Here is a 20586-nt window from a genome sequence, read left to right on the forward strand (position 1 = left end):
CCTCCTCTTCAGGAAATCCTCAGGAAAACCCTCATTCCTGAAAAATCAAAAAAAGGAAAGGGGCTACAAAACCAAGAGCAGAGGAGATAAGGAGAAGGACAACAACAGTGAGTAGCAGCTCTACATCAGAACAGATTAAACCATGGGACGAGAAACAAAGGAAATTGAAGAAAACCGGAAAACAAGACATAAAATGGTAGTGGTAGGCCCCCACATCTCAATAATCACTCTAAATGTAAATGGATTGAACTCCCCAATCAAAAGACACAGAGTGGCAGGATGGATCAAAGAACAAGACCCAACAATATGCTGCCTCCAGGAAACACACCTCAGCCCCAAAGACAAACACACACTCAGAGTGAAGCGATAGAGAACAATACTCCAAGCTAATAATGAACAAAAGAAAGCAGGTGTCGCTATACTAATATCAGACAAGGTAGACTTCAAAGCAAAACAGATAAAGAAAGACAAAGAGGGACAGTATATAATGATAAAAGGGACTCTCCACCAAGAAGACATAACACTTATAAATATATACACACCCAACACAGGAGCACCAAAATTTGTAAAGCAACTCTTAATAGAACTAAAAGAAGACATCAACAACAATACAATAATAGTAGGGGACCTCAACACACCATTAACACCAATGGACAGAACATCTAGACAGAAAATCAACAAGCAAATAATAGAATTAAATGAAAAATTAGACCAGGTGGACTTAGATATATATAGAACACTTCATCCAAAAACAGCAGGTTACACATTCTTCTCAAGTGCGCATGGAACATTCTCAAGGATTGACCATATTTTGGGAAACAAAGCAAACATCAATAAATACAAGAGAGTTGAAATAATATCAAGCATCTTTTCTGATCATAATGCTATGAAACTAGAAATCAACTACAAGAAAAAAGCAGAGAAAGGTGCAAAAATGTGGAGACTAAACAACACGCTTCTCAACAAACAATGGATCATTGAAGAAATTAAAGAAGAAATCAAATATTATCTGGAGACAAATGAAAATGAGAACACGACATACCAAATCATTTGGGATGGAGCAAAAGCAGTCCTAAGGGGAAATTCATCGCAATACAGGCTCACCTCACTAAACAAGAAAAAGCTCACATAAGCAACCTCAAACGCCACCTAACAGAACTAGAAAAAGAAGAACAAATAAAGCCCAAAGTCAGTAGAAGGAGGGAAATAATAAAAATAAGTGCAGAAATAAACGATATTGAAACAAAAAAGACAATAGAAAGGATCAATGAAACAAAGAGTTGGTTCTTTGAAAAAATTAACAAAATTGACAAACGATTAGCCAGACTCACCAAGAAAAGAAGAGAGAAATCGCAAATAAATAAAATTAGGAATGAGAGAGGAGAAATCACAACAGATACCAATGAAATACAAGGGATCATAAGAGAATACTATGAAAAACTATGTGCCAACAAATTGAACAACCTGGAAGAAACGGACAAATTCCTAGACTCTTACAATCTTCCCAAACTGAATCAGGAAGAAATGGAGAATCTGAATAGGCCAATCACAAGTAAGGAAATAGAAACGGTAATCAAAAACCTCCCCAAAAATAAGAGTCCAGGACCAGACGGCTTCTCTGGAGAATTCTACCAAACATTCAAAGAAGACTTAATACCTATTCTTCTCAAACTGTTCCAGAAAATTGAGACAGATGGAGTACTCCCTAACACATTCTATGAAGCCAACATCACTCTGATCCCCAAACCTGACAAGGACAACACAAAGAAGGAGAACTACAGGCCGATATCACTGATGAACATAGATGCAAAAATCCTCAACAAAATTTTGGCAAACCGAATACAGCAATACATCAAAAAGATTATACACCATGATCAAGTGGGATTTATACCAGGGACACAGGGATGGTTCAACATCCGCAAGTCAATCAATGTGATACACTACATCAACAAAATGAGAAAGAAGAACCACATGATCATCTCAATAGGTGCAGAGAAAGCATTCGACAAGACCCAACACCCATTTATGATAAAAACCCTCAATAAAATGGGTATAGAAGGAAAGTACCTCAACATAATAAAGGCCATATATGACAGACCCACAGCCAACATCATACTCAATGGACAAAAACTGAAAGCCATCCCTCTGAGGACAGGAACAAGACAAGGGTGCCACTTTCACCACTCCTATTCAACATAGTACTGGAGGTGTTGGCCAGAGCAATTCGGCAGGAAAAAGAAATAAAAGGAATCCAAATAGGTAATGAAGAAGTAAAACTCTCACTGTTTGCAGAAGACATGATCTTATATATAGAAAACCCCAAAGAATCCATAGAAAAACTATTAGAAATAACAACTACAGCAAAGTAGCAGGGTATAAAATCAACATACAGAAATCAGTAGCATTTCTATACACTAACAATGAACTAACAGAAAAAGAACTCAAGAACTCAATCCGATTCACAATCGCAACGAAAAGAATAAAATACCTTGGGATAAACTTAACCAAGGAAGTGAAGGATCTATACAATGGAAACTACAAGACTTTCTTGAAAGAAATTGACAATGACATAAAGAGATGGAAAGACATTCCATGCACATGGATTGCAAGAATAAACATAGTTAGAATGTCCATACTACCTAAAGCAATCTACAGATTCAATGCTATCCCAATTAGAACCCCAAGAACATTCTTCACAGAAATTGAACAAAGAATCCTAAAATTCATATGGGGGCAACAAAAGACCGTGAATTGCTAAAGCATTTCTGAGCAAGAAAAACAAAGCTGGCGGAATCACAATCCCCGATTTCAAAACATACTACAAAGCTACAGTAATCAAAACAGCATGGTACTGATACAAAAACAGGTCCACAGATCAATGGAACAGAATTGAAAGCCCAGAGATAAAACCACACATCTATGGACAGCTAATCTTCGACAAAGGAGCTGAGGGCCTACAATGGAGAAAAGAAAGTCTCTTCAACAAATGGTGCTGGGAAAACTAGACAGCCACATGCAAAAGATTGAAAATTGACCATTCTTTTTCACCACACACCAAAATAAACTCAAAATGGATCAAAGACCTAAAGATTAAGCCTGAAACAATAAGTCTTCTGGAAGAGAACATAGGCAGTACACTTTTTTTCTTTAAGATTTATTTTTTTTCCTTTTTCTCCCCAAAGCCCCCAGGTATATAGTTGTGTATTCTTCGTTGTGGGTCCTTCTAGTTGTGGCATGTGGGATGCTGCCTCAGCGTGGTCTGATGAGCAGTGCCATGTCCGCGCCCAGGATTCGAACTAACGACACACTGGGCCGCCTGCAGCGGAGCGCGCGAACTTAACCACTCGGCCACGGGGCCAGCCCCAGGGCAGTACATTTTTGACATCAGTTTCAAAAGAATCTTTTTGGACACTATAACTCCTCAGTTGAGGGAAACAATAGAAAGAATAAACAAATGGGACTTCATCAGACTAAAGAGCTTCTTCAAGGCAAGGGAAAATAGGATTGAAACAAAAATACAGCCCACTAATTGGGAAAAAATATTTACAAGCCACTTATCCGACAAAGGGTTAATCTCCATAATATACAAAGAACTCACACAGCTTAACAACAAAAAAACAAACAACCCAATCAAAAAATGGGCAGAGGACATGAACAGACATTTCTCAAAAGAAGATATGAATATGGCCAATAGACACATGAAAAGATGTTCATCATCGCTAATCATCAGGGAAATGCAAATCAAAACTGCACTAAGATATCACCTTACACCCGTCAGATTGGCAAAAACATCCAAAACCAAGAGCGACAAATGTTGGAGAGGTTGTGGAGAAAAAGGAACCCTCATACACTGTTGGTGGGAATGCAAACTGGTACAGCCACTATGGAAAACAGTATGGAGATTTCTCAAAAAGTTAAAAATAGAAATACCCTATGAACCAGCCATCCCATTACTGGGTATCTATCCTGAGAACCTGAAATCAGAAATCCCAAGAGTCCGTTGCACCCTTATGTTCATCGCAGCATTATTTACAATAGCCAAGACGTGGAACCAACCTACATGCCCAGAAACTGATGATGGGATAAAGAAGATATGGTATATATACACAATGGAATACTACTCAGCCATAAAAAAAGACAAAATTGGCCCATTCACAGCAACATGGATGGACCTCGAGGGTATTATGTTAAGCGAAATAAGCCAGTCAGAGAAAGACAAACTGTATATGACTCCACTCATAGGTGGAAGTTAGTATGTTGACAAGGAGATCTGATCGGTGGTTACCAGGGAAAAGGGGGGGTGGGGGGAGGACACAAAGGGGGAAGTGGTGTTCCCACAACATGACTAACAAAAATGTACAACTGAAATCTCACAAGGTTGTAATCTATCATAACATTATTTAAAAAAAAAAACTAACTGATTTCAGGTAAATGTACTACCTATGAATCTTATTTACTATTTATGAAGGATGACTAGCAGAATCACCTCACCTCAATATTCATTTCTGAAGTAGAAATCCACAGTGTAATGCTGCAATTTAAGAAAGGCTTGATAAATACAATAAATACAATACACTTTTATGATGACTCTTTCCTGTTGAAACTTTTCTAGAACCTCATGTACCAATTAATTTCCATGAAGCTTTCTCATATGACTTACGTTTATATTTCTCTTTGGTGAGAGTTTCACATAGAAGGATGTAGGCCAACTTAAGTCTTTCTCATGCTGTGAACATTCAAGACGTTTTTATCCAGTGAGTCCTTTCATGCCTTCAAGAAAGAGATGTGATGACAAAAGTCCCAAATTGTTTCTATCTACCTGGTTTTACCTCTAGTGTGCATTCTTGCATATCCTCAAAGTTTGCATGACAACTAAAGCCTTTCTGACTTTGCTCACATTCATAGGCTTTCTCTCCAGTGTGACTTCTTAAATGGACTCGAAGATATTTGGAAGCAGTGAAGGCATTATTGCATTCTTTACATTCATAGGATTTCTCTGCACTGTGAGTTCTTTCATGTTTTCGAAGAGAACTGGAACAAGTGAATGCTTTACTGCATTGTTTACATTCGTAGGGCTTCTCTCCTGTATGAGTTCTTTCATGTTTTGAAAGAGAACTGATATAACGCAAGGCTTTACGACATATTTTACATTCAAAGGGTTTCTCTCCAGTATGAGTTCTTCCATGTATTTGAAGAGAACGGCAGGAAGCAAATACTTTACTGCAGTTTTTACATTCATAGGGTTTCCCTCCTGTGTGCGTTCTTTCATGTTTTGAAAGAGAAGTGGTGGATCTGAAGGCTTTACCACATATTTTACATTCAAAGGGTTTCTCTCCAGTATGAGTTCTTCCATGTATTTGAAGTGAAATGGAAGAAGCGAAAGCTTTACTGCATTTTTTACATTCATAAGTTTTCTCTCCAGTATGAATTCTTTCATGTCTTTGAAGTGAAATGGAAGAAGCGAATGTTTTACTGCATCTTTGACATTCATAGGGTTTCTCTACAGTATGAATTCTTTCGTGTCTTTGAAGATAACTGGAACAAGTGAATGCTTTACTGCATTTTTGACATTCATAGGGTTTCTCTCCAGTATGAGTTCTTTCATGAAGTTGCAGATAACTTAAATAAGTGAATGCTTTACTGCATTTTTCACATTCATAGGGTTTTTCTCCATTATGAATTCTTTCATGTTTTTGAAGATTACTGGAAGAAGTGAATGCTTTACTGCATCTTTGACATTCATAGGGTTTCTCTCCAGTATGAATTCTTTCATGTTTTTGAAGATTACTGGAAGAAGTGAATGCTTTACTGCATCTTTGACATTCATAGGGTTTCTCTCCAGTGTGAGTTCTTTCATGTCTTTGAAGATGACTGGAACGAGTGAATGCTTTACTGCATTTCTTACATTCATAGGGTTTCTCTCCAGTGTGAATTCTTTCATGTCTTTGAAGATAACGGGAACAAGTGAATGCTTTACTGCATTTTTTACACTCATAAGGTTTCTCTCCAGTATGAATCCTTTCATGAAGGCGAAGATAACGGGAACAACTGAATGCTTTATTGCATTTTTTACATCCATAGAGTTTCTCTCCAGTATGAGTTCTTTCATGTCTTTGAAGATAACTGGAACAAGTGAATGCTTTACTACATTTTTTACATTCATAGGGTTTTTCTCCAGTATGAGTTCTTTCATGTGCTTGAAGTAAAGTGAGATAAGTGAAGGCTTTCCCACATTCCTTACATTTATATGGCTTCTCTCTATATTTTTGATAGTCATATGGTTTACGTTCTGTGTGACATTGAATGTGCGTTGTAAGGGATGAATGATGCGTGAAGGCTCTTCCACATGCACTGCATCCCCATGGTTTAGCTCCTGTAGTTTTCTTGTTCAGACTGAGATTTGGAAGAAGGCTGACGTTTTCTCCACACTGACTACCCTCTTCACTTTCACAGACGCTCCCTACCATATGCTTGCTGTAGAAATGAGAAGCATATTGTTAACGACTTGTCTATTAATGATTTTATACTTATGTTTATTATGATTGATAGGAAACGTTTATGTTTTCTCCCTTCTGTGAATTCTCTGAAATTAAGTATACTGAATTTTCTGCAAGAGGATTTCACCCTTCTTATTATCCAAACGGTGATATTCATAGATAGGGTTCACTAATACTACTTCTAAGTGAAATATTCTGCAAAAAGTGAACCTCTACATCACATTTCAAAAAGTATATTTGGTGAAAATTTTCTAAAAATAGCTGAATTTGAAGCAAGGGCTATTGGTTTTGTTCGCTCTGTTTTAAAACAATTTCTTAACATACAAGGATTCTCACATGAGACAGAGCTTTCTATTGTGTGACTCACCTTACTTTTCTCCCCTGGTCTTTGTACTGATCTTCAAGATCACAGTCTTCCCGTGTTATTCCTGAAATGCAGACCCACAAAGTTTATTCCAAATATTAGAAATTACACACAAATTTCTAGATTCTAAGTCTATGATAATCTATGGCCATTTCTACTTTATTTACTAACAACCTCCCCTTTCCACATTCTACATCTTAGAACACTGATGATGGGCAAGAACCACTTGTTCTTTCATTATGACATGAAGGAATGTCCTCATTCTTACCTACTGAGGCCAGGTGCCTGAAGGTTTCCCACATCACATCTCTGTAGAGTTTCTTCTGTGAGGGATCCAGTAAAGCCCACTCCTCTGGGGTGAAGTTCACAGCCACGTCCTCAATGGCCACTGAGTCCTAAAACACCACAAATGTGTGTAGAGTAGGATACATGAGCCTGACAGCACTGGGGATCTATACTCCAATTCTAGGAAGGTTACATGGGATTCTTATGTCCAAACATTCATTCTATGTTGTGATCATCACAAGGTCCCTTTTTTCTGTACACACTTGCTCATCAATTTAACAATGTTATGAACACATGGAAATATTTACACATTTTTACTGTGATGACATTACATCTGATTTCTCTCTAATAACAAGTTCCAGAACATTTTGGGAATTGACAGAAATACTATACAAATGAAACAAATATCATTTGTGGACCAATGATTCTTCATAAGAGAAGTTCTTTCATCTTCTTTCATATTACCCACCAGTTACAGCACTCCATGAGGCAGAGGGTGAATACTATGGGACGTTTCAGTGAATAAAAACATAGTGAACAACTGGAAGCTTTTTGGTCTGGTCCCATCACCAAACTGAGAGTCCAAGAGGCCTGTGAAATCACACTTTGACCAAGCCCAGCTGCCCACATTGTCCTAAACTACTCCACGCCATTACAGGTAACCAGATGCAGCTGGCTGAAAGGAAATATTCTTGTGGTGAGACGCTGCTTTTAACTTGTGTAGTATGTATCATAGACTCAGTTGTACCTTTCTCACTCTGGATGATTTCATGGGATGGAATTATTATGAACTGAGAGCTCAGGCACAAGGAAGAAGCCATGAAAACTTAGGCCAATGCCACAACTAGAGGGACCCACAATTAGGATATACAACTATGTATGGGGGGATCTGGGGCGATAAAGCAGAAAAAAAAGCAAAGAAGAAAAAAAAACTTAGACCATAATATAACTTTACTTATGGGTCTCAAAGCTACTTCTCACCAATTTTACAATACATTGTGAGATGATAATGTGCCATAAGAGCTCTTTCTCGTCAAATGCTAAAAGTGTACCCTGAGCTTTGCTCCCCTTGAGGGGTAGGTTATGAGCTGCAGATTGCGGCCGGCCCCGTGGCCGAGTGGTTAAGTTCGCGCACTCCACTTTGGCAGGGTTTCACTGGTTTGGATCCTGGGTGCGGACATGGCACCGCTCGTTAGGCCATGCTGAGGCAGTGTTCCACATAGCACAACCAGAGGCAGCCACCACTATAATATACAACTATGTACTGGGGGGATTGGGGGAGAAAAAGCAGAAAAAGAACCCACAAGTAGATTGCCAACAGTTGTTAGCTCAGGTGCCAATCTTTGAAGACAAAAAAGAAGAGCTGCAGATTGCAACGGAGTTCCTTGAAGTCCACAATGGTTTGATGTTATATTTGCCCATGATTATAAAATACATGAAGGATTTAACAGCGGTTTCCTCCAAAACAACATAAAATTCCCTTTCTCCAACTTCAAGAGGAAGTGTTTCCCACCAGCCACTCTCGATGATGCCCTGCCGACTTCTGATCCTGCACCTAAGGAGCTTAGAAGCTGTCGTTCTTGATCTCACAAGAAGAAAATGAATAAACTTGACATGAACAACCTTTCTTAGATCCAGGAGAGCCTTGAGGTCATAGGACAAACCAAGTCTCCAAACTTGGGAAAGACAAAACAAAAGATGGCGTTTTGAAATATGCCTCACATAGTCTGTTCTTAATAAGCCCTGTACTAAAAAAAAGAAAAATGTCTATTTCACCAGAGTATAATGCAAAGGAAAAATAACAAAACAGACAGGACACAATTTCCACGAAGCCTAGGACAACCCTCTTTAAATGAAGGCTTAAAATGCAGATAATGGGAATACCTGGAGGAAAAGAGACAGAAGAAAACATGAAGTAATAGTCACCAAATTCCCCTAAAGTTAATGGCAGCCAGCACACTGTCCATCCAGGAGGCTCATAAACACTAAACATGATAAAGTACAAAAGTGCACACACAAGGATATCACACGGAAACTAGAGAAACATCACAGACAGAGAATGTGCTAAAAAGTGCCAGAGAAGAAACACACCTTCGACAGAAAGAAACAAAGATTTGAATTAAATTGGACCACTTCTCAAAAACCATGCAACAAGAGCAGAGGAGACTGAAAGATTTAAAGAGTTGAAAATAAAACCCACTTTCCCAGAATTCGGTCAAGCAAAATTATCCTGCAGTACAAAGAAATAAGGACTTTCTGAGACAAAATTTGAGGAAATTCGTCCCAAGTACACATACTTGGAATGAAATTGTGGGAAAGTATATCAGAAAGAATGTAAATGATAAAGGTAGGGGATTAGAAGAAGCAAAAAGGAGGGGACATATCTTTTATGTTTCTTATAATTAATACAACAGATGACACTTTGTTTAAACTAATGTTAGGAAGAATGAATTTGGGAATGAGAAGCTTATGGACAAGAGAAATAAATGACAGCAATGTGACAAGGCACAGGGAAAGGAAAATTGGGGACAGGGTGTTAAGAGGTACTTGCACATGGTGAAGTGGCACAGTGTCACTTGGCAGAGGGGTGGGTTAGTGGTAAATGTACGCTGAAAACTCAAGGGCACACACTAAAATGTGCTTTTTAAACAATGTGTAACTGATATGCTAAGAGAGGGAAAAAAACAATTACAGTAAATTCTCAATTTTAGCCAGAGAAGGTGGCAAAATGGTAGAAGACAAAAACAAACAAGGGTAAAAGTGGAAAAACTAAAATTTTGGTAAATATTAATCCAACTGAATCATTAACCACTTTAATCATCAATGGTCTCATTACAACGGAAAGACACAGTAACAGAGTTCAAAAAATTCCACTGTATGCTGTCTACAAGAAACCCACTCTAAGTATAAAGTCAGAGAGAGATGGAGGGTAAAGGGATGGAGAAAAACAGACCATGCCAACACGAATCCAAAGGAAGCTGCCAGAGGAATAGACATCATAGACAATGCGGATTTCAAACTGAGGAAGATGCAGAGATAGAGGGGCAGCAGGTACGGATAAAGGGGCCTATTCTCTGAGAAGGCACAGCAACGCTGCATGTGCAGCTGCCTAACAACAGAGGGGCAACACACCTCAGGGAGGAACTGACCGAATGCAGGAGAAACAGACAGATCCAGTACCACAGCTGTAGAAGTCAACACCTCCTCATCGGGAATTAGACATTTCAGTAGGCAGGAAGTGAGGAAGGACAGAGGTGCAATATACAGCACTGCGAAACTGCTGGCTTTCATTGTACTCTGCGGAATACTTCACAGAACAGCAGAATATACATTCTTCTCAGGTTCACATGGAACATTCACCAAAACAAACTACATTCTGGGACATAAAGCACACCTTAACAAATTTGAAAGAACAGAAATCATCCAAAATAGGCTCTCACATCACATAGGCATTCCTCTAGAAGGCAATACCAGCAATAGTTGGAAAACCCCCTCATACGCGGTGACTCAAAAATACACTTCTAAATAATACATAGTAGCAAACTAGAAGTCTCAAGAAAAAGGAAAAATTATTTTGAATTAAAAACATGAAAACACAACACAGCAAAGGTTCTTGGATGTAGTGAAAGCAGCATCCAGGGGGAAATTTAAGCCATCAAACAAATACACTGGAAAAATCAAAGATCTCTAATCACTAATGCAAGCATGTACCTTAGCAAAGAATAAAAAGAAGAGCAAGTTAAACCCAAAGCAAGCACAATAAAAGAAATAATAAAAATTAGAAAGGAAACGAATGTCATTGTGGGAAATCAATGGAGAAAATGAAAAGAAAAAAGCTGATTGTTTCACAAGACCAATAAAATTGAGAAATATCCAGTCAAAATAACAAAGAGAAGAGGGAAGACAGAAATTACTAATATCAGAAAGGAAAGGAGGGGAAAGGAATATAAAGCAAGATTTGATACAATGCAACATCCATTTACGATAAACTCGGTGTTTGCTCCATATGATATGACTGTCTCTATGCAACAACTGGAAGATCTCACAATGACAGAAACGATTCCTGGGATTAATACGAGAGTACAGCAAGTTTGCTTTCCTTCTAGACCCTCAGGAATAGACTCAACTGATCTTTGACGAAGAAGAAAAGGAGATTCAAATGAAAAAGAAAGTATTTTAAACAAACAGTGGGAGAACTAATGGATATCCACGTGCAAATACACACACACAAAACAAATGGAGACACAGGCCTCACACTTTTCATGAAAATTAAGTCAAAACACATCACAGATCTAAATGTAAATTGCCAAAAGAATAAACTCCTCCATGATAACACAGAAGAAAATCTGGATGACCTTGTGTTTGTTGATGAATTTTCAGATAGAAAACCAAAAAGCAAGGTCCACAAAAAAAAAACCAAAGATTTTACAATCTTAAGTAAAACGCAAACTCCTCCTCTGAAAAAGATGGTGTAAAGACAAGATCAACACAATTCAGAGTAAGAGAAAATCTCTATAGAACATTTATTGATAAATGATTGGTATCTGGAATATGCAAAGAATTCTTAAACCATAATAGTCAGAGGAAAGAAATGCAATTAAAAATGGGCAAAAGATCTGTAGACAGCTCACTGAAGGAGATCTACATGGGAAATAAGCAATATGAAACATGCTCCACATCAAATGTCATTAGGAAATTGCAAAGAAAACAACAATGGGGATCTCGAAACACTTATTAAATGGATAAAAGTCAAAACATTCAGAACAGCAAATATCAATGAAGATGCAAAACCACAGGGAATCCTAGTTCATCGCGGGTGGAAACGAGATTGGGAACACCCACACTGCAAGACAGGAACCTCCTTTCAGAATAAAACACACTGTCACTACATAGAGTAAGAGCCAGCAATCACGGTCCGTGGTATTTTCCCAAATGAGCTGAAACCTTATGTTCGCACAAAACCTACATAAGAATGTTTACAAGCACTTTATTCATAATTGAGAAGAGTTAGAATTTTCAACAAGATGTCCTACAAGTATCGAACAGTCGATCAGTGGTGCATCCAAACAATGAAACACCGTCCAATGATAAAAAGAAATGAGGTATCAATCTAGCCATGGAAACACATGGAGGGACCTTAAAAATCTATTATTAAGTAAAGAAGCCAATGTGACAAGGCTATGGAGTGTATGATTCCAAGTACCACATTCTGGAAAAGGCAAAAGTATGAGGCACTAGAAAGATCTTTACGTGGGAAGGATTTGGAGGTTGGAGGGAGGGATAAGTCAATAGGTGGAGCACAGGGGAGTTTTAGGGAAGCGAAACTACACTCCATGATACAGAAATGATGGGGACACATCATTACACATTTGCGAAAACCTACACAGTGTGTAACACAGAGTCAATGCTAATGTGCACCGTGCACTGTAATGCATCCATATGGGCTTGGAAATTCTAAGAAATGTACCGCAGTGATACCCCAGGTGAAAAAGTGCAAACTGTGCGGATGCAGAGAGAAGGGTTATGTGGAAATGCTAAATTCTAATCAATTTTTCTGTGAACCTAAAACTGCTCTAAAAAAATGCAGTCTTTTAAAAAAAGGATGAAGACAGACATTACAAGTCAGCCCTTTTTTACTGAAACAGGACACCTCTCATTCAACTGACTTCAAGTTACGTTTTTTTCAAGATTGGCCCTGAGCTAACATCTGTTGCCAATCTCTTCTTCTTCTTCTTCTCCCAAAAGCCCCCAATACACGGTTGTATATTCTAGTCGTAGGTCCTTCTAGTTGTGCCATGACTTCAACTGATCTCAGGAAGCCCGTCTGTGCTCTAGGAGCCTGAGACCCACAGGGGAGGGGAAACTTCCATCGAATGCCTTGTTGGGGAGCACAGCACTGTATCCTCTGAGAAGCGCCAAAGTCACTATCAGTAGTGGCAGAACCCCAAGGTGGATGACGAGTGTCCTGCTATTGTAGACCTATTAGTGTACATACAAGTGTGACTCTGACTTCTATTTTGGGGATCTCCGAGTCAAGAGGTTTCCAGAATTCTTTTACCACAAAGGGGCAAGACACTGGTTGCTTTATAGACCTTCAGGTGCCTGGGCTTAAGTTGGGTTGAATTAATCTCTTCACTGGGCCAAACTCAGACTGTGGTGTGGTCCACTATAACCCAGAGGGTTGGGATCTTTGTTGCAACAGGTACAGGGCTGGGAGCAGCAGGAGAGTGACTTAGGGGCCCTGGGGAGCCCTCTGGAATCTTGCTTCCTACTGGCTGCACTTTGCTGGCCCTTCTTTCTCTCTGAAATAATTGCTCTTGAAGGAGTGACCATCGGATGGGCTCAGCTCAGTGACAGGGTACAATCATCCTCATAACCGCAGACTCCCCCTAATGTCAAGGTGACTCCAGCCTCAGTCTCTCCTTCACTCTCAACACACAGACAGATGCCACCCAAGACACTGACAGAACATCACATTAAGGAGGGCCGGATTCCCGGACTCCTGCTCTCAGAGGATAGGAATTCCCAAAACCGGCAACTCAGTGTCCTCTGCAGTTAGAACCTGGGCTTGGTGGGGTCAACAGTGCAGCACAGGGCATCACAGCGCCCAGGAGGAGCTGCCCCACAAGCAGCAGCCCACAGTGCAGGAGCCTCCAGGTTTTCTCATCAGCCCATCCAGGGAAGAAGGCCCAGGGGAAAAGGGAGGGTGAGGCTTAAGTGTTCAGTCATCAAAGAGCATCAGCATCAAACCCTGGCCACTCATTACAAGCACACACTTGAGGGACAAAAATAGGAATTCGTACTAGCTTGTTTTTATATAAAGAAACACTAACAGGATGATGAAGCAGTGAGCAAAACTGGTCATTCAAGAGTGGTTGGAGGAAGAGCAGGAGTGGGGCAGGGCACGGGGGCAGGAAGTTGTCTTAAGTTACTGTCCTCTCTTACAAACTTTTTAAACATTCCCATGCAGGGAGCAGCCTGGTAGCCCAGCGCTTAAGTGCTCACGTTCCGCTTTGGTGGCACGGGTGCAGACATGGCACCGCCTGGCACACCACGCTGTGGTAGGTGTCCCACATATAAAGTGGAGGGAGATGGGCACGGATGTTAGCTCAGGGCCAGCCTTCCTCAGCGAAAAGAGGAGGATTGGCAGTAGGTAGCTCAAGGGTAATCTTCCTCAAAAAAAAGAGAAAACATTCACCTGTATTCTTCACTTGAAATAAGGGGAGACCGGGGCAGGCCCAGTGGCATAGCAGTTGAGTCCACATGCTCCGCTTTGGTGGCCTGGGATTCGCCAGTTTGGATCCTGGTCATGGACCTATGCACCGCTTGTGAAGCCATGCTGTGGCAGGCGACCAACATATGAAATAGAGGAAGATGGGCATGGATGTTAGCTCAGGGCCAATCTTCCTCAAAAATAAAATCAAATAAGGAGAGACATTTATATATGCCATATTTTCCTATGTTTGATCATTACTTTTAAGTAACTTTTAGTTTTAACATTTCTACGTAGGAAATCACTCCAAGATTTAATCCTTTAAACACTAATGAACATAAAACTGCGTACCATAAAAGATTTACCAATCACTTTCTAACAAAAAAGACAAGGAGCATTCTTGTTTCTGCCTCCACTATATTTACCCTGGGAATATTTTTAGGAAGGAGTAGCATATTACACTACCTTAAGGGTTTGCAATTAAGTCCTGAAATAAACTAGGAATTCCAAAGATTTATACAAGCTCTGACCTGATTCCTCATATCAATGAAAAGAGAAATTCAAGTGCCTTTTCCCACATCCATTAAAATAGAATTCAGGGGCTGGCCTGGTGGCATAGCGGTTAAGTTCACTTTGCTCTGCTTCAGTGGTCTGGGGTTCGCATGTTTGGATCTCAGGTGTGGACCCAGCACCCCTCATCAAGCCAGGCTGTGGCAGCATCCCACATAAAATGGAGGAAGATGGGCACACATGGTACCTCAGCGACAATCTTCCTCACACACACACACAAACAATAAGAAAATAAATAAAATTCATTTGCCTTAGGAATAGTATAGTCTTTTAAATGTCACGGTTCTCTAGGGACATGGACACACAAAACTGATGTGAACATGGAAAATGCACCTGACAAATAAAAATGGCAAGAAATAGGAGATATTGGAGTATACGAGGAAGCCATTTTGGGTAAACCTAATTCGGCATGACCTCGTCTTTCCAAAAGGGCCTGACCGTGGCCGTTGAGCATGCATTGTACATCTGCTTTAGGTATTCCCCATGGCAAGAACAAAGGCCCTTGAGATAAAGGTGCAACTTCACTTCCCCTCCCAACATTGGCATTTCTTTAAGGATTAAGCACCTTTCCTTAGGCCAGGAACTGATTGCTTGTGCTGCCCGCCTGTGACTGCCCAGCTCAAGACAATACACTTGCCTCATGCTATCCCCTCGGAGACAGCAGACCACTACCTGCTGTGTCCATCAAGCACTGTGCTGACAGGGCAATCTTGTGACTTTTGCAGGAGGGACATTTTAATCATATGTGAAACACCCTCTTTGAGGGTATATAAGCACCCTGTGTACCCTCACTTCTTTGCAGTGCTCTGTTCCTTTGTGGAAAGACTCTCCTGGGTTATAATCCTCAGATTTCAGCTCAGAATAAACTCACCCAAATTTTCATTTATAGACTGGTTATTTTTGTCGACACACCTGAGAACTGAAATACACCTATCGCACCTCTTGAGGTTCTCTTGTCTAAATGGAAGAAAATTGTTTCCACAATTGTCTTGCCTTGCTCACATCGTATCTCTGACATTAATTTCCAAAGCCAAGTGCAAATGGAAACTAGAATCAGAGGATCTCAATCTTCAACTGATCAAGGAATCTGAGGACAGAAACAGGAATATTCCAATCAGCTCATAGAAGCAGCCTGCTGGCCTGCAGTTCACAAGGAAACCCACACTCAGAAAGGGACCATATTGCCAGACTGGAGGTGTAGACTCTCCCCACTGAGACAGAACCCCTGGAGAGGGTCAGTCCCTGGGGAAAGACGGGGGGGACACCTGAGCAGCCACAGGAATGAACTCTGGGGGCCCCACGCACCCTCCCTCTCCTGTGAGCATGGAAGCACTGCCTCCCTCAGACTCCCACTCTCACACGTGAGGAAACTCTCAACTGCATTCAGTTTAAGCTTCTGACCCACATGAACTCCAAATTCATGAACACTTTGTCCACAGGATGGAACACCTGATCTTCACAGATTTCCTCACTGTGCAGATTACACTCTCAGTGCTCCTACAGTGTGGGTGCAAAACTCAAACGATGTCTAAAATGTCCAGGCCTAAGAACCACAACGACAACCTCAGACAAGGCATCACTCCCCACCCCATGAGCACGTGCACCCCCAGCTGTCCAGGGCTCTGCAGCTCCTCTCAGGATAAAGGCTCCTTCCATGGGGGTGTGAGCAGGAGGACACCTGCAGGGGGAGGCTCCCTAGAAAGGACAACTGGGTCTGCAAGACCTTCCCTCTGCAGGTTCAAGGGGGCCTCAGCGTGAGTCTTGGACTGAGGGCCTCTGCTCCCACTGGAGATGCTCTGCAACATCATTGTTATTTTTAATCAAACAAGCCCAGTGTTGGAATAATCCAGCAAAATCACTTAAACCCAGTCCTTCCATGGAAAATAGGGAAGAAAAGTATAAGGTATTTCTACCACTTCAACTAGAAAACCTCAGATATCCATTCCATTCAGCAAAATAATGTCAGTTGACTATTACTGTTGCTGAGCGAGGGCTCACCACCTGATGTGCACAGAAGCTGAGACCACGGCACACCAGGCTTTGAAAGAAGGAACAGTTGATCCATTGGCAAGGAGACAGGAGGACAGGCTCTCGACTCCGTCTCCCTCATCCAACGCGTGGGCTGAGGCTTAAGGGAGCAGGGAGGGCCGGCTGGGATGCAAAGACCTGGCAGGGTGAGGGCAGACTGGCAGATCAAAACTCTCCCTTCCGCACAGGCTCCCGGCTGGCTGCCTCCTGTGGCAAAGAGCTTTCAGGTCCTGTTGTTAAGATGGGGTTAGGGATGGGCAGCTGGCAGGAAATGCACCATAAACAAGGGTGAAGTTGTCCTGCAGATTTAACTCACTGCCTTCTCCACTGGTAAGAGTTTCTAGAGATCTAGAGTCATCCTGCCCTTCCTGGCACAGAGAGAGGGAGGCCTCCTTACAAAGGGACGTTTCTCTTAGAATGTAAATTTCCCTTAAAAAGAGTAATTTCTAGGTTTCTGAGATTTGCCTGTGTCTGCTGTTTTTTTAATAATCACCAGCTCAAAATAGCCCTTACGCCAAAAATGCATGCTTTGGGATGACAACTCTGTTCCTGGTCCTGTGGTGACATTATTTCCGTCATAAGACATCACACTTGAACGCTTGTGGTCAGCATGTCTAAGCCCTGGAATTTCATTTGAAAACATCCAAAAGTAAAGAACAGATCTCAGAATCTTACTACACATGCTCAGGTGAAGACAGAGTGAAACAAGTATTCTTAACAAATGGAATGTAACAAACGAATATCATATTTTTCCTGAAATTCACCTCTTTGTTGCCTTTTTGGAACTATTTTATAGTGTCTTCCAAGGTCTGTTCAGTAAATGTATTTACCCTTACTGAAAAACCGAGACTTAAATAAGTAAATAATTTTTTCTCATTCACAAATGGGGGGGTGGGCGGATGCCAATGGGACCGATCACCCAGGACATTTTTTCAACAGGAACCTCCATGCAAAGTACTTTCCATAGGATTCTGGGCACAGATGATCCTTGGGGAGAGGCACAAGGATTTCCTGCAATGATTATTCTCTGCTTTCCTCTCATGTACAATATCCACATGATGAGGATCCAGGCTGCCCCAGGGAAAGAAGCCCAAGGCGTCCTGCCCTGCATACCAATCTGTATCATCCTCCGGGAAGCACAGGACATCCTGACCTGATCCGATCTGATTCTTATCTAAAGGTACAGGACCACCCAATAACCAAACCCACCTGCACCAGCCATTTTAATGACTTTTTTGTTTTGGAAGATTAGCCCTGAGCTAAAATCTGCTGCCAATCCTCCTCTTTTTTGCTGAGGAACACTGGCCCTGAGCTAACATCTGTGCCCATCGTCCTCTACTTTATATGTGGGATGCTGCCACAGCATGGCTTGCCAAGCGGTGCCATGTCTGCACCTGGATCCAAACAAGCAAACCCCGGGGCCCCGAAGTAGAACATGAGAACTTAACTGCTGCTCCCCCTGCCGGCCCCACAACTTTTTTACACGATATTTCCTTTCTCTTGTAAAGAAATAGCTCACACACCTATGCCTTATAAGTTTAGCCCTGCCCTCAATCCAATGCAGCTCTTATTGCCCATGGGTCCTGTCCACACGCTATTCTCTGAATAGGGGAGCACTACTGCCAGACCTTGAGAGTCCAAGGAATCTTTCTTTCAACTTCTCTGCTTCCGGAGGCCGCATCACACAGACAAATCTAATCTGTAACATAGAGCCATCCTGGGCCCCTGTGTGGCCCAGTGGTTAAATTCGCGTGCTCCGCTTCAGTAGTGCAGGGTTTCGAGAGTTCGAATCCTGGCACCACTCATCAGGCCATGCTGAGGCGGCGTCCCACATGCCACAACTACAAGGACTCACAACTAAAATATACAACTATGGGGGGGTGGAGCTTTGGGTAGAAAAAGGAAAAATAAAATCTTACAAAAAAAAAATAGAGCCATCCATGGCTCTGGGGGATAATGATAAACGGTTAACATATTGGGTCTGGTTGAAATGCGCCATAGAGGACCAAGTATTAATAGGGATCCTGTGAATGAAAGAGGGAAAGTGACTTTGGCAGTGGGCGGAGGCATCTGAAAATTTACGAATTTACTGTCAGTCCCAGGAAGAGCAGCCTGTGGGGAAAAGACTGTGGATTTGAGACCCGGTTCCCCAAATATATGGAAAATTCAGAGAAAACAGGTGCCCCCTGCGGAGAAAGGAGGCCCTGGGGACCCACAGACCGCAGCCCCTCCGCGCACGGACCCCGGAGCCCGAGGCCCGACTGTCCTGCGGGCCCTCCCGCGGGCCCCGCACCGTCTGGGACACGCGGGGCTGCGGGCGCACAGCGGCCCAGAGACTCTCCGCCCAAGTCGCCGCGCGCAGGGACCACAGGACGCCCGGGGCCCGGCTGCCGTCCCCGCCCCCACGCTGCGCCCGGAGGAGCCTGAGGGCCCAGCGGCGCCACCGCGGACTCGGGGACGAAGACCCCGGAAGGGACCGCGGGAGGACGGGCCCGCCCCGCCGCTTCCCACCAGCCCCTCCTCCCGTGTCCTCACCCCGGGGCCGCACACTCACCATTCCTAGGGCTCCTGCGTCCCCTGAGTCCTTCCTACGACCCCCACGGCCAGTGCAGGTCACAGTGCGACAGAGGTTCTGGCAGAGCCACCAGGACGCTTAAGGCAGACGACAGGTCACCTGCAGCGTGGCAACAGCTGGAAGCCACCTTCACAGGAAGTCCAGTGCATGGCCCCACCCTCCTGCCCCAGAGCCTGCCCTGATTGGACAATCCCAAACGCCCCGCCCCCTCATGCCACAGAGACAGCAGGTGGCAGGCTGCAGGGTTCAGCCAAACCCGCCTAGGCTGCGGGCGGGAGCCAGACTCACCCGGCATATTTGCATTTAAACGGAACTTTTTCCTGGCCTGGGGCTGCCTCTATTGTTTCCACCCAGCTCTTTGTGAACTCAGGCGTCCAGGTGTGCAGGGGGAAGTACTGACTGAGTTTCAAATGGCGCAAGTACAGACTGATGCGGGCTCGGTGAGCAGAGGAGTCAGAAGAAGGATTTCTTGTACTCTCAAGGTCTAGCAGTAGTGCTCTTTTATTCAGAGAATAGTATGGAATAGCATGAGGACAGGACCCATGGACAGTAAAGAGCTGCTGCCTGGGGACAGGACCCACGGGCAGCAAGAGCTGCTGCAGTATGTTGAGGGTTGGAGCTAAACTTAAGGTATAGGTATGTGAGTTGCCTCTTTACAAGACAAAGGAAAGAACATGTAAAAAAAAGTCACTAAAATGATGTCAGTGCAGGTGGGGTCTGCTTATTGGGTCCTATAACTTTAGATAAGAATCAGATCGGATTAAGTCAGGATGTCCTGTGCTTCCCGGAGGATGTTGATGGTGGGGGGAGTCAGCTGCATGAGGTTACCAGACAAGCACAATAAACAATGCTTAAGACCTTGCCCTCCCCATTTAGAGTTTCTAGAGGTAAGGTCATCCCCGCTTCCTCCTGGTGCAGAGAAGGAGAAGCCCCCACAGATGGAGACTTCCTCCACAAATGCAAATATCTTCATCAAAGGGCAAGCAAATTCCACTCCTCAGAGCCTCCTTCCCTTCTGCAGTGTTTTTAAAAGTAACCAGCCTGAAATAATCCT

At 42.5% G+C, this 20586-nt stretch overlaps 1 protein-coding gene across 2 annotated transcripts; it reads right to left on the reverse strand.

Annotated features, from left to right (window-relative positions):
- Nucleotides 1–1666: 1666 nt before the first annotated feature.
- Nucleotides 1667–19664, reverse strand: LOC106827847 (zinc finger protein 709-like). Of its 2 annotated transcripts, XM_070492095.1 has the most exons (5): nt 19512–19664; nt 14345–14485; nt 7130–7256; nt 6865–6925; nt 4341–6474 (listed from the first exon to the last, which is right to left on the reverse strand). In XM_070492095.1, exons 3-5 carry the CDS (start codon nt 7161–7163, stop codon nt 4812–4814), a joined length of 1758 nt encoding a protein of 585 aa, XP_070348196.1. In that variant the 5' UTR covers nt 7164–7256; nt 14345–14485; nt 19512–19664; the 3' UTR covers nt 4341–4811. The 2 variants fall into 2 exon arrangements, with proteins under 2 accessions (XP_014691401.2, XP_070348196.1); XM_014835915.3 differs by lacking the exon at nt 14345–14485 and having other exon boundaries at nt 1667–6474.
- Between the last annotated feature and the right edge of the window lie 922 nt (nt 19665–20586).

The sequence above is a fragment of the Equus asinus genome, chromosome 20 (genome assembly GCF_041296235.1).
Source record: "Equus asinus isolate D_3611 breed Donkey chromosome 20, EquAss-T2T_v2, whole genome shotgun sequence".
NCBI lineage: Eukaryota > Metazoa > Chordata > Mammalia > Perissodactyla > Equidae > Equus > Equus asinus.

What these genes read in the sequence shown, in the direction of transcription:
- LOC106827847 (XM_014835915.3), bottom strand. An exon ending in CAGGCACCTGGCCTCAGTAG is followed by an intron (nt 6,926 to 7,129) that starts GTAAGAATGAGG and finishes TCTGCATTTCAG; the next exon opens with GAATAACACGGGAAGACTGT. An exon ending in GACCAGGGGAGAAAAGTAAG is followed by an intron (nt 6,475 to 6,864) that starts GTGAGTCACACA and finishes TCATTTCTACAG; the next exon opens with CAAGCATATGGTAGGGAGCG.